Here is a 14,089-nt window from a genome sequence, read left to right as displayed (position 1 = left end):
AACATTTCATCTCAATGGTTCATCAACATAATTCATAGTAATACGTAACAAATGGAAAACAATGCAAATATCCTCATCCCGTTACGTATCAGAGCGACCCTAAGACGACGCGTGAGAGAGTCAACTCACATCAACAGTTAATCCTGGTTATCTGCACGTTACCCACGTAGAGGCAACATTCAAACAGAAGGGGTGAGATTTCACATTCAATAATGATAAGCATATAATTTTATAAAAGAATTTAACAACATAAAACAACAACAATTTATCATCAACAATACTAAATAACAATGATTTAGATAAGAGAATTTATCAACATAAAACAACAACAAATCATCATCAACAATAGTAATAAACAATGAGTGAAGTAAAGAATTTAACAACATAAACAACAACAATTAAACAATGTTAATGCTTCACATAATTTCTCAATAACAACTCATTAATTATTTCGACAACTTGACAACACGACAACAACACCGACAACTCGACATGAACGACAATGCAACGACAACAACATCAACTTGATAATGCACTATGCATGTGGTACCAATCAGGGCATCAAGCCCTCAACTTATAGAGCATAGGCTCTCAACGTGGTATGAATGATTAAGCATTCATCGGGGCATCAAGCCCCCAACTTTATATATGAATGACTATGCATTCAACAGGGCATCAAGCCCCCAACTTTATATGAATGATTATACATTCAACAGGGCATCATAATATCATAATTCATCAATCATAAACAACATCATATAACATCGTATTTTAAACATCAACAATTCATCATGCATCTTTGTAAAAACATAATAAATTATCCACAACATATTTTTATGTCAAACAAAGGCTAATGGAAAGATATCACAATTATCAACAACTTTCATGTTTATACCAAAGGCCAATTTAAAACAGAAACGTGTGAAAAAAACGCAAAAACAGAAAACAGGGTATGTTGTCACTAAGACCTCCTTGGAGTATTTTCATCATAACTCAAAAACCAAAAATCATTTTCAAGTCAAACCAAATCCATTGGAAAGCTAACAAAATTATCAAAAACTTTCATGTTTACACCAAAAGCAAATTCAAAACGGAAAAGGGTGAAAAATGTGAATGTTTTCCAGATTTGCCTGACAGAAAATCGGTGACCGATTTTTGCTGAATCAAAACTGGAAAATCAGCTCAGAAATCGGGGGCCGATTTTGGCAATTCGGTGGCCGATTTCGGGCTTCACGGCAGTTCAAAAATCAACTTAACAATACGTTTTTCACTTAAGATTCACTCTTAAATCACTAGACTCAAAACAATACTCTCAAAATTGATAGAAAACTCTACCTATGATTATTCTACAGCCTGAACATCAATTATAAACCAATTCAATGGATTTTCTACTTTATTAACAACCAATTACGACTTCAAAAATCTAATTCCATAATTCACAAATTCACAAACAACAACATGGTAAACTCAATTTCATAATTATACAACCTATAATTAGAGAAAGTTAATCTCACCCTTACGTTAATTCAATAGATTACCTACTCTTTCAACAATCAATTTTGCAATTTAACCCTAATTTCTATAACATCAAAACTATTAACAACTATAAACTTAAACCCTTTTTCAGAACCATATACTTATGATTAAAGAATGTTAGTCTCACCCTTACCTTAGATTGATTGATTGCAACGTTCTATAGACCTTCTCTTCTCTGGCTCTTTTCTTCTCTTGGTTTCTCCCTTTTCTCCCAAAAACAGTTTTCACGTATTCTAATATTTGTAACTCTGACTCTCTCCTTTATATAAATCCTTAACCTACTTATTTTCCCTTATTTCCAATTCTGCCCACAAAGTCTCATAATTCTAATTAATTATATTCTTCCACTAAATAATAAAATAGGTGCTACCAATAAATATCAATACACAACAAAAATATCACTCATCAAATAAATCAATTAAATTATAAAAAGACTCTAAACTCAATCAAATAAATATAAAATAGGGCATTACAAAGGGCTATTTCACACTAGTGTACATAGGTACGGTTGGTTCGTCCCTTCTGCCGGCGATGCGCTCCTGGCCTTGATTGGCCGCAATTTAACCACCACTTCGACCACAACCAACCGCTACTTCAACCATTCTCAATCACCATTTTCACCATCGTTGTTCAACAATTGATCCACCTTTGACAACCACTAACTACCAATCTTCCAACCATCAACCACTACTTCAATCACCACCAACCACCACTCTGTCCATCTTCGACCACCATTTCATCCATCTTGGACCATCAATCCGACCACCACCGGTTACCATTCTAACTGAAGTAGCAATAAACTCACAATAAAGGGGGTTTGAATTGTGACTCTTTTAAAGATTATTCCTGAAACTTAAATAAGTATATATGCTCAAGAAAATTCTTGGTTAGTGTTAAGTGAGTGGCAATAAAATATTATAATATTAGGACCAGAGAACTTTGGATAATGAAATAAATAAAAGGACCATAAAGTTCTGGATTAAAAGACTGAAATAAATAAAGCAGTAAAGGATCAGAAAACTCTGGATATATAACTGAAATAAATAAAGCAGTAAATGACCAGAAAACTCTGGATAAATATAACTGAAATAAATAAAGCGATAAAGGACCAGAGAACTCTGGAAATATTAAGAATAAAATAGTTAGTTAATAAATAGGACCAGAAAGTTCTAGATAATTATTTAGTAGGTTAATTATTTAATTTTAGTTTAAGGACCAGGGCACTCTGGAAAATTAATATAGTTAGTTATAGGTTATAAGTGACGGCAAGAAATTAAGAGATGAGAGAAGAGAGAGAACACAAGAGATTTATCCTGGTTCGTCTAACCTGCTACGTCTAGTCCTCACACTACGTGTGAGATTATCCACTATAGTATCCTGCTATCAGAAACTTCTGAATAGCACTATAAATTGTTGATCACACCAGATCAGTCCGATTACACTCTGTATTATCAACCTCAGCAGGCTTCTACGATTCTTGATCACACAAGAAAAGTTCTATCTCAAACTATTAAGCCCAATAGACTTGAGATCTAGTTACACTTTGTATGGTGGTCGGTGTTGGTAGAATATGGAATCTCAACTTGGAGATTTTAAATGGTATCTCAACTTAAAGATTTCAAATGGTATCTCTCTTGGAGATTTCAAAATAATATCTCAGAGAGATATTTAAATAATATCCCTACTTGGAGATATTATCAATACAAACTTATATAGATATCTTAACTACAAAAGATGAAAGATATTTGAAGTTTGCTTTGTTGTTGTTGAAGAGCTTTATGAATATTTCATTGAATATTCACGTGAGAGAGAATTGAATTCTTTGGAGAGAGATTGAATTCTTTTTTTGTATTGAAAGCTCTTGAGAATTGCCTTGCTATGTGCCTGTATTTATAGAGGCTGAATTTGTGAAGCTCACTTGAAATGTACATGAACATACAACTGTTAGCTTGTACCTAAAAAACAGCCCATGTGCTCTTGCTTTGTTGCTTGATGCACAAGTGTTGCAAAAAATGTGTTATTCCAAGTGAAGAATGTTCTGAAAAACATCCTCTTCTTTCCAAGCCTTTTGAGACAGCCCACGTGAGGTTGTAACACAACTGTGTATTAGTTGTATTTGAATGTGATAAAATGACATCATCCTTATCCATTTGTAGTTTCACCAGAATGTTCTCAAGAAACATTCTTTCTTTGTAAAACAATTTTTTTTCTTTCTTTAAGGCACGTGCTTTTCCAATTCCTTTTTAAATGCAAAGGCCTTTATGTAGGGGTGTCAAAAATACCCATGCCCACGGGTACCCGTGGGTAAAATCCATCACGGACACGGGGCCGGTAGTTAAACGGGTATCCACGGGTATAATAAACGGGTATTTGACTACCCATTATTATATGGATATGAACACGGATTTGATTGTATCCATATCCATGGGTACCCATACCCGATAATAAGTTAAATAATTTACTAAAATATCTTTATATATCTTATCTTATTACTTAAAGTTGTTACCTTATTGAAGGAAATTTAACCCCCCACCTAAGATTCCTCATTAATAACCTATTTTTATTTTTAATTTTTTTAATTCATATTATTAAGTTTACCGTTTCCACTTCATTCACATCATAAAATATATCCTATGGATTATATAAGAATCATGAATTATGTATGATTTATGAAATTTTGAATGGATTATGTATGGATGTTTAAAAGTTGAAGTTTTTTGGTAGATAATTAAAAAAAAGTTAGTATTTGTACAAAAAAAAATTAAATTCAAAAATCCATGGATACCCATGGATACCTCATACTACTTATTCTCTTAATTTCATCTATTTTTTTATTACTATTTCACAAGTCCGAAACACAATCAATCATCGTCATTTCATAATATTATTTTTAATACATTATATGTTATATTGTGCATCAAATCTATTAATTTACTATGTTTTTATAATATTAATAATAAAGTTTACACTTTGTAATTTAAATATCCAAAAATAAATCCAAATTAAACCGTATATAATTGGATCAAATCAGATCACTTTTTTTATTAATCATCCAAAACAACCGAACTACATCCTTATTTATTAATTTTATTAGGTCTGCAACAACTTAACCTAATAATTCCATCTAAAATGCAGCAATCCCTAATATTTCTCCTCAATGATGAGATTTTCATTCCTATCCTGTTGTGTCATCGTTTGTATATATCTATTGTTTCTAAAGACTTTTTTTTGACAAGTTGCTGTACACTTATTTAATACGTTTACAAATAGAATACCCTAATTTCCATGCAAACTCGGCTATTTATAGCAAACCCTAAACCGTGTTTCTCTAAAAAAAAAACCTAAACCATGGTAAATTACACAGCTCTTCAATCAAGCAGACATCTTCAAAATAATTAATACATTGTATAAGATCTCTTCTATTATTAAATTCTATATATATGCAGATATGATATGTATTTGATTGGAAAAATATATTATTACTTTTAATAAATATCAAAGTGTAATTATTCTTTTTCGAGATGTACGCGTAATTTAGAAATTCTATTAATTGAAGTGACTTTGTTTTTCATGTTAGTAGAAATTTAAAACAATTATTACAAGTCAATTTTTTATGTTTAACTATAAAAGTAATAAATAAAATTGACCCGTGCAAAAATATAATAGTATTGTATTTTTTTTATCTTTTTTCTTTATAATTTAAAAAAAAAATGAGAAGATAATGCTCCAATAATATATTGTGATAAAATAAAATAAAATAATGGTTTTTAATTGATTAGTTTTTCAAAACTAAAATGTAAAATTTGATAAGATTCAAGTGTCATTGAAGAATATAGTAAGACAAATTTGATTGTAATATTGTATCTCTAATTTGCGTTTATTGATCGACCCATTATCTTACGGGTTAAAGATTATTCATTGGTATCTATTATAGTCGACATGACCCGTGCGTGGCACAGGTCAAAAGTTTAGTGTAATTGTGTTTTTAGATCAGATGAGTTTTTGCGCAAATCCGATCTAAATACACAAAACATCCTTAGTCTTATCTACTTCTTTTTTAAAAACGTCTCTTCCAAATCAAAGACACTATGAATGGGGCGAATTGGTCAAAGAAACTCAACTGAGAACCAACAATCGGAAAGTCTGAAACTGGTTCTCAGTTGTTTATTTAGTAGCTGTTTGAGTATTAGGTACATAAAGCTAATCGCTCCCCTTCTTTTTATCATCTACGTACCAACTTTATTTATAATTTATATAGTATAGATACATAGTTTCTTAGTATACTTAGACCTTAAGAAAGTGCTCTATTATTAAAATAGCTTTCAATTTTCATTGTTGCTAAGGCTTATCCAGTGTTCATAATAAACTAAATTGCTCACCTAAAATGCTTTTGATTCCATCCAAAGTCCAAAAAGCAAAAAAGTATAGGCAATAAAAATCCATGTTAATTCTGTCATCTTTTTTGAAAGTTTTTTGAGGAAATCTTTTTTGAAAGTTAAAGGCCTCGCTCTTATCAAGGTGTTCTTTTTTATGTTTAAGAATAATATTTCGCCAATAACAAAGAAAAATTGGGTGATTATCTTTTAGAAAGGTCATCTAACCAAAAAACGAAAATGGCAGAAAGCCATGCGGGGATCTCGATTGACAACTTGGTTTCACTCTTGGAGCATCCATCTCATAATATGTATTGAATTTTTTCGATAGTTAAGAGTCCTGTTTGTTTTGGATTTTTTTAAAAAAATAATCTATTTTTTATCTAAAAAAATACCTTTATTTTTTCTTTTTTTTAGTGTTTGTTTTAGATTTTTAAAAAATCCATTTTATTAAAAAAAATATTTTTAGCTTCAAAATGAAAAGATATTTCAAGTAGTTTTTTCAAAATCTAATTTTTTTTTCTAAACATAAGGAGCTCAAGTGTAAGAGATTCAAATATTTAAAAAATGATTTTTATGATAGTAAACAAACAAAAATAGCTTTAGATTTTTTTAAGAATCTTAAAAAAAAAATCTCTAGATTCTTTTAACTTAAAATCTATTTTTTTAAAGCTGAAACAAACGCACCCATAATTTGATGAGATATCATATAACAGAATAATTATAAAATATTATGCTAATATTAAATATATTTAATCTATATATTTTAATTTAGAAAACTATCATACATTTTATTTTAAAGTAAGTCAGCACCAAACATTTTATTTGTTTGAATTATGCATAAATAATTATGTTATATGATTAAAAGTTAGTCTTCTTGATTGTACCATAAAAAGAAAGAGATAAATATGATTTGGGCATATACTGCAGTACACAAACTTTATGTGGGTCCTTATACGACCCTCTGTCGTCAAAGGCCAAAGTATAGGTATAGTGGGTCCCACACACAGTATCTCTATGTCCTCAAATGAAACCTCTGCAAAGCCATGCTCCCCTCCCACATGCACTACCATCTCAACTCTTGCTTAGTCGCTTTACAACGTCAACAATATCCTAAATCCTAAATCCAAATTATTTCCATTAATTAAAATAACTCCAATATTATTATATACTATAATCATTAATCAATATATATATATAACATTGGTTGTTTTGAGTGTGATTCTTGGTTTATATAGCAGCACAAACACAAGCTTCTATTCTATTTCAGCACGCTTGCTTTATGGTTAAGCTTTCTCACTGAAGAATTCTCTGCATAGTTTGAAATGGAACCTTTCTTCCTCTCTTCTCTCTCATTCATCCTTCTACTTTTCTTCCCTTTTTCCTATGCTCAGATGCCAGGTAGTTACTCTTACTCTACTCGCTTCTTTTTCTTCTACACCCTCTTTTTCTCTTCCACTGGTTTCCTCAAAGACTGACTCTTTTTCTTCTCTACCAACCATTTTTGCATGCCTTGTTGTTTTCTCTTGCATTGGTTCTTGATGATATTGATGCTTCTTTTCCATTTTGTGACCTCATATTCTAACCAACTTTACCAATTCCTTTGTTTTTCAATTTCCAAAGATTGTATCTTTCTGTCTTTCACTTTCACATGCATATAGCTTATTGTAATTTAACATGGATATATCTTTACACAATGGAACACTGTGATTAATCTGTTATTAGTGTTACTTTGTCTACATGGTGGAACTTAAGACTTAAGAGTTGTGTTTCTTGCTGTGTGATCTTTAGTACATGGAAAGATATTCGTGATGATAAACAATCTTTATTGAATGGAAGTATGTATGGAACCTGTGGTGAATCATTACAAGATTAATATCATGATCATTCATATTTGTTTCAATTCTCAATTGGCCTTTTCTTTTCTAACAATTTTGTTACTTGATTTGATTTCTTTGGTAAAAATTGCCTACTAGAGCTTAGAATTGATTGCACAATTAATTCACTTCATCTATGTTTTTTAATTTGTGATGATATTTGCCTTGTTAAACAGGTTTTGTAAGTTTGGATTGTGGAGGTGATCAAAATTTCACTGATGAAATTGGTCTTAAATGGACTCCTGATGATAAAATTTCTTATGGAGAAACAAGCACTATTTCGGTTGCCAATGAGACGCGTAAGCAATACACGACACTTCGACACTTTCCTGCTGATTCCAGAAAATACTGCTACACACTTGATGTTGTCACCAGGACAAGGTATCTACTGAGGGCAACATTTTTGTATGGAAACTTTGATAACAACAATGTCTATCCAAAATTCGACATTTCTTTTGGGGCTACTCATTGGTCTACTATTGTTATATCTGATGAAAACACTATAGAAGTAAGAGAGCTTATATTTTTGGCTTCTAGTCCTACAGTTAGTGTATGTCTATCCAATGCAACAACTGGGGAGCCATTCATATCTACACTTGAACTTAGGCAATTCAATGGTTCAGTTTATTTTACATTCTACGAGGAACAATTTTACCTCAGTGTTTCTGCGAGGATAAATTTTGGTGCAGAGAGTGATGCCCCAGTCAGGTAATGAGCCACTCTATGTTGCTTCATAGTAAATCAAACTGTTTTCATATAAGCTATAGTCATTTTCATAAATTGCATTACTTAGGAAGCATATGTTTCTGCAATATCAGGTATCCCGATGACCCATTTGACAGAATTTGGGAGTCAGATTCTGTCAAGAAAGCAAATTACCTTGTTGATGTTGCTGATGGAACCAAGAAAATTTCGACTAATGTAACCATTGATGTTAGAGGTAATGGAGATGAAATGCCACCAGTGAAAGTAATGCAGACAGCTGTAGTAGGTACAAATGGATCTCTAACTTACCGGTTGAACTTGGACGGTTTTCCTGCCACTGGATGGGCATACAGCTATCTTGCAGAGATAGAAGAATTTCCGCGAAATGAATCTCGAAAATTCAGGCTTGTACTTCCAGGACAGGCTGATATTAGTAAAGCCGTAGTAAATATCGAAGAGAATGCTCTACGAAAATATCGTCTTTATGAACCAGGATTTTACAATCTATCCCTACCCTTTGTGATGTCCTTTAAATTAGGAAAAACAGCTGATTCTTCCAAGGGTCCTCTTCTCAATGCTATGGAGATTAATAAGTATCTAGAGAAAAATGACGGCTCTCCTGATGGTAAGTCTCCACCTCATGATATTTTATAGAGTAACTATTTATAGCATGTTTGTTTAAAGACTGTAGTGACTACAAACTGAGAAATTTAGCTTCCAAATGCACTTTTTTAAAAAGGAAAAAAGTTTCTTCTTATAAAAGGTTGTTAAGAGTGCTTTGGAGAACAAAAACAAAAGGACTTATAATAGAGTTCTCTGTTAATTTATTTTTTTGAAGCATCATGATTCATGTATGTAGTACTTGGGTTGGATGGTTTGCAGGAGAAGCTATATCTAGTGTACTTTCCCACTACTCTTCAGAAAATTGGGCACAAGAAGGAGGTGATCCATGTTTACCTGTTCCATGGTCGTGGGTCCGATGTAGCTCAGATCAACAGCCAAGAATAGTTTCAATGTAATTGTTTATATTTCTTGAGGTTTTTATTTTGTCTGTACATTCATTCATATTCCTGTTGGCTTCTTCATTCCTAGCTTAGCCTTGTAAAAGAAAAAAGGTAAAAACTTGTTGTAAGGAATTCCAAATTTAGTGATCTGATATCAGTTATGTTGTGTTGCTGGTGGTAACAGTTTGTTGTCTGGGAAAAACATGACGGGAGACATTCCTTTGGACATCACTAGATTGACCGGTTTGGTTGAACTGTAAGTTTATATTACTTTCTTATTTGGCTTCAGTGAAACTTCTGATGTCTCATGTTTTGTATATCAAACTTGTGTTATGGTTGCAGATGGCTTGATGGAAATGTGCTGACAGGCCCAATACCAGATTTCACTGGATGCATGGACTTAAAGATCATGTAATTGCTGAGAAATTCATCCCTTATTCATATTTGTTTAGTTTTGAGTTAACTAAAACCTTTCTTTTTTTTTTCTTTTTCTTTCAGTCATCTTGAGAACAATCAGTTGACAGGTGTACTCCCAGCCACTCTGGGGAACCTTCCGAATTTGAGGGAACTGTAAGCAATCTCATATGTACACGAGTTGTTTTATCAAATTGAAAATTGGCATACTTCGATACATATAAATATCACTCGTGTGCATAGAATTGGCGCGTGTGCGCATGCACTCACAAATATTATTGACTCTTATAAGTCATGTTTAAATAATAGTCAAGCTATTATGCTAAATACTCATTTGTTTTGATATATATATTATGCTTATAACTGATGCAGGTATGTCCAGAACAATATGTTATCCGGAACTGTACCGTCAGAACTTTTGAGCAAAGATTTGGTTTTAAAGTGAGCACTATTTTTACTATACTGAACTTAAGCATAATGTAGCATTGCACATGTATTCAGTATATTTACATAATGACAGATACTTTTATTTCTGTCTTCAACAGCTACTCTGGAAACAACGGTCTTCATAAAGGTAGCAGAAAAAAGAACCAATTGTATGTGATTATTGGTTCAGCACTCGGGGCCGCCATTCTACTTTTGGCTACTATTATATCTTGCTGGTGTATGCATAAAGGAAAGAAGAAATATCATGATCAAGGTATGTTTCTAAGTCAAAATTATACATCATTTCTTTCTGAGATTTAAGATGATAGTACCTTATGTACTTGTTTGCACTCTTTGCAGACCACCTTATTTCACTTTCTACTCAAAACCTGGAATCTAAAGATGATGGTCATGCAGAAGTTGCTCACTGCTTTAGTTTTTCTGAAATTGAAAGCTCTACAAATAATTTTGAGAAGAAAATTGGTTCTGGAGGTTTTGGAGTTGTTTACTATGGGAAACAGAAAGATGGAAAAGAGATAGCAGTTAAAGTTTTAACTAGTAATTCCTACCAAGGCAAAAAAGAGTTCTCTAATGAGGTAACTTGCATATCATTAACCACTTTCAGTGATCTAACATAGCAGCCGTCCCGACTTAATTTGCCGAGTTACATTTCCATGTAATAGTTATACTTTGGTTTCATTCCTGTGATTCAGGTGACTCTTCTGTCAAGGATACATCACAGAAACTTGGTACAGCTTCTAGGTTATTGTCGAGAAGAAGGGAATAGTATACTTATTTATGAGTTCATGCATAATGGAACTCTCAAGGAACATCTTTACAGTAAGCCTGCATGATTTAAATCAAGTAGCAATAATGAGTTTCCATATGCTTAATTATGTTTTGTTGTGCCTAACTTCTTTCAGGGCCATTAACGCATGGACTAAGTATCAATTGGATTAAGCGACTCGAGATTGCCGAGGATTCTGCCAAAGGTTCATATTATTTAAGACTATTGTATTAATACAAATGGCCCTTCCCTTACTTCAGATCGCAATGTACTAACTGAATTATTCGTGTTTGTTCAGGGATTGAGTATCTTCACACAGGATGTGTCCCTGCAGTTATCCATAGAGACCTAAAAAGCAGCAACATTCTTCTTGACAAGGACATGAGAGCTAAGGTTTCAGATTTTGGACTTTCGAAACTCGCTGTTGATGGAGCCTCCCATGTTTCTAGCGTAGTTCGGGGTACAGTAGGATATCTGGATCCCGAGTAAGGCCTTAAACTACTTTTTCCCATTATTTTGCTTGTTTCCTTAAGTTGATTACATAGCCAAAGTGCTTATCATTTTAACTTTCATCTATCAGGTACTACATTTCTCAGCAGCTGACTGACAAGAGTGATATATACAGTTTTGGGGTGATTCTTCTTGAACTCATATCTGGTCAAGAAGCAATATCTAATGACAACTTTGGTGCTAATTGTCGAAACTTAGTCCAATGGGTGAGTCTTAATTTCTCTGTAATCATATAATTATGCCACATAAATGAAATTATACAGTTGTAAATTCCTATTTAATTTTACAACATAGGAAATTAAAAATGCTAATCACACATGCACATGTACTATATATATAGCGCACATGCAAATTTAAAATGTGGTGAGGTAGCAGAGTTAATGCTACATGTGTTGACGGTGTAAATGAGTTTTACACTAACATCTGATAAGAATTCACTGCTTTGCCATCTATCAAACCCAATGAACCATGTTTCCAGTTAAATATAGATACATGATGCAATCCATCTATATGAAGATATACATTATAGATTATGTTGAGTTACATTGATTTACCTAAACAATAAAATGTGTCTTGTGTGACAGGCAAAATTGCACATTGAGAGTGGAGATATACAAGGAATAATTGATCCAGCATTACGTGGAGAGTATGACCTACAATCGATGTGGAAAATAGCAGAGAAAGCGTTGATGTGCGTTGCAGCACACGCACACATGCGGCCATCAATATCAGAAGTAGTGAAGGAAATTCAAGACGCAATTGGTATTGAAAGAGAGAGGGAAAGTAGCATTTCGGATGAGATGATGACAAGAAATTCAGTTCATTCTTCCATCAACATGGGTTCTATGGATCTTGCTGCGACTGAGAATTACCTCGCTATTGATGATTCCATTGCTAGACCCACTGCACGATAGTGTGAGTGTGACTGTAATGTAATGCCACAATTTTGAGCTACCTTGTGTGACTCTCGCTTTCCATTGTTTAGAGTGTCACAAATTTGACTGGACAAAACCCCATTTTTGGTTTATTACTTAGCAAGTAACCAATTTTCTATGCTCTTTAAGACTCTGGACTCCTAACTTCTCTCAAAAAAAAAAAAAAAAAAGACTCTGGACTCCTAACTATCAAACATACAATATGATCTAAATTCCCATACATATCTAATGGTATACTCTTCTAACGTTATTGTAGTCCGAGCTACACAAAGGTCGAAAACCACATAAGTGAACTTTGTGATTTTTCGTTGTCTATAATTTGCAGTCGGTGTCATTTCAATAATAATAGTACTATGACCACTTACAGCTGATGCAGTATGATGAGTACTGAGGTACATTTTGTAGCTAAGAACTGTCATTTATCTATCTATCTTCAGTTCTGAGCGTACATTAACTAAAGATAGATGAAATAGCATGTCAAGTTTAAATTAACAAGTCAAGGTTTGCTTGTTGTGAACTTCTGATGTAATCGATTTTCTTGTGTTAGGATTATGAATTTGTGATTTTGGCTACCAACATTGTTATTTTACGTGGGATGTAAACATTTACTGGAGAACTAATTTAATGTCATAAATCTTACTTGGAGGACCAAGTTGATGTCAAGTGTATCTTTAGAGTACTAGAATGGAAGTTTAGTATACTGATATTTATTTTCCTTGTGAGTAATCCATTTACTTGTATTTACCAATTTCTCAAAAAATGAGACTTTTTTGGTGTATCAAAACAATATACCCTCATTTACTTGTATTTACCAACTCAAATACGCAACATCTTTTTTTTTTTTTTCTATTTTTTTTTTTTTATGAATTGTATATTTTGAGTATTGTATAAGCCCCCACACTTTTGTCCTTAGTTTAAAGGCATCTTAGTGGATAGAGGATTTGGATGTTTGCAAACTACTTTTGGTCTTGATTCCCAAGTAACATGAGGATTTTTTGTGTATCAAACAATGTTTTGACTTGAAAGTCCACGCTATCATGTTTTTGATATACTTTCCATTTTCCATTTTGGGTCTTGTGTAGACCCTCACATTTTTGTCCTTTGTAAAAGGCGGATTTATGGGTAGAGGAGTGTAGGTGTTTATAAATTATCTTTAACCTCAATTCTAAAATAATATGGGACTTTTTTGGTGTATCGTAACAATAACCCCCAAGTTGAGGCTCAAAGGACAAAAAAGGTTTGTAGTTTAGGTCTAATCGGCTCCAACTCAAGTTCGTTTCATCGATTTTTCGATGTATTACCTGCTTTGATCTTGCGTCAGCAATCACGATTTTGTCCTTAGTTAACAAGTGTATCGGTGGATAGATGAGTGTTCACAAACCATCCTTAGCCTCAATTCTCAAGTAATGTTAAACTTTTTGATGTACTAAAACAACAACTCTTCAGTCGATGATAAAAGGATAGGGGCATGTAAATTAGGCCCCTACTTGGCGCACCAATATCCTGACCTCTGAGCCTACAC

General features: G+C 32.9%; 1 protein-coding gene across 1 annotated transcript; it reads left to right on the top strand.

Annotated features, from left to right (window-relative positions):
• Positions 1–7,167: 7,167 nt before the first annotated feature.
• On the top strand, positions 7,168–12,695 carry LOC146956116 (putative LRR receptor-like serine/threonine-protein kinase At1g67720). Its single transcript, XM_085726734.1, has 15 exons — positions 7,168–7,310; positions 7,963–8,494; positions 8,605–9,116; positions 9,374–9,506; positions 9,680–9,751; positions 9,838–9,906; positions 9,994–10,065; positions 10,282–10,350; positions 10,455–10,609; positions 10,696–10,931; positions 11,049–11,175; positions 11,259–11,327; positions 11,421–11,607; positions 11,703–11,838; positions 12,217–12,695. The coding sequence occupies exons 1-15, from the start codon at positions 7,235–7,237 to the stop codon at positions 12,544–12,546; spliced, it is 2,775 nt and encodes a 924-aa protein (XP_085582860.1). The 5' UTR covers positions 7,168–7,234; the 3' UTR covers positions 12,547–12,695.
• The last annotated feature ends 1,394 nt before the right edge of the window (positions 12,696–14,089 follow it).

Source organism: Medicago sativa, chromosome 1, assembly GCF_051527215.1.
Source record: "Medicago sativa cultivar Bolivia chromosome 1, Bolivia_mono, whole genome shotgun sequence".
NCBI classification, from domain to species: Eukaryota; Viridiplantae; Streptophyta; class Magnoliopsida; order Fabales; family Fabaceae; genus Medicago; species Medicago sativa.
This window is presented reverse-complemented; position numbering and strand designations above follow the sequence as displayed.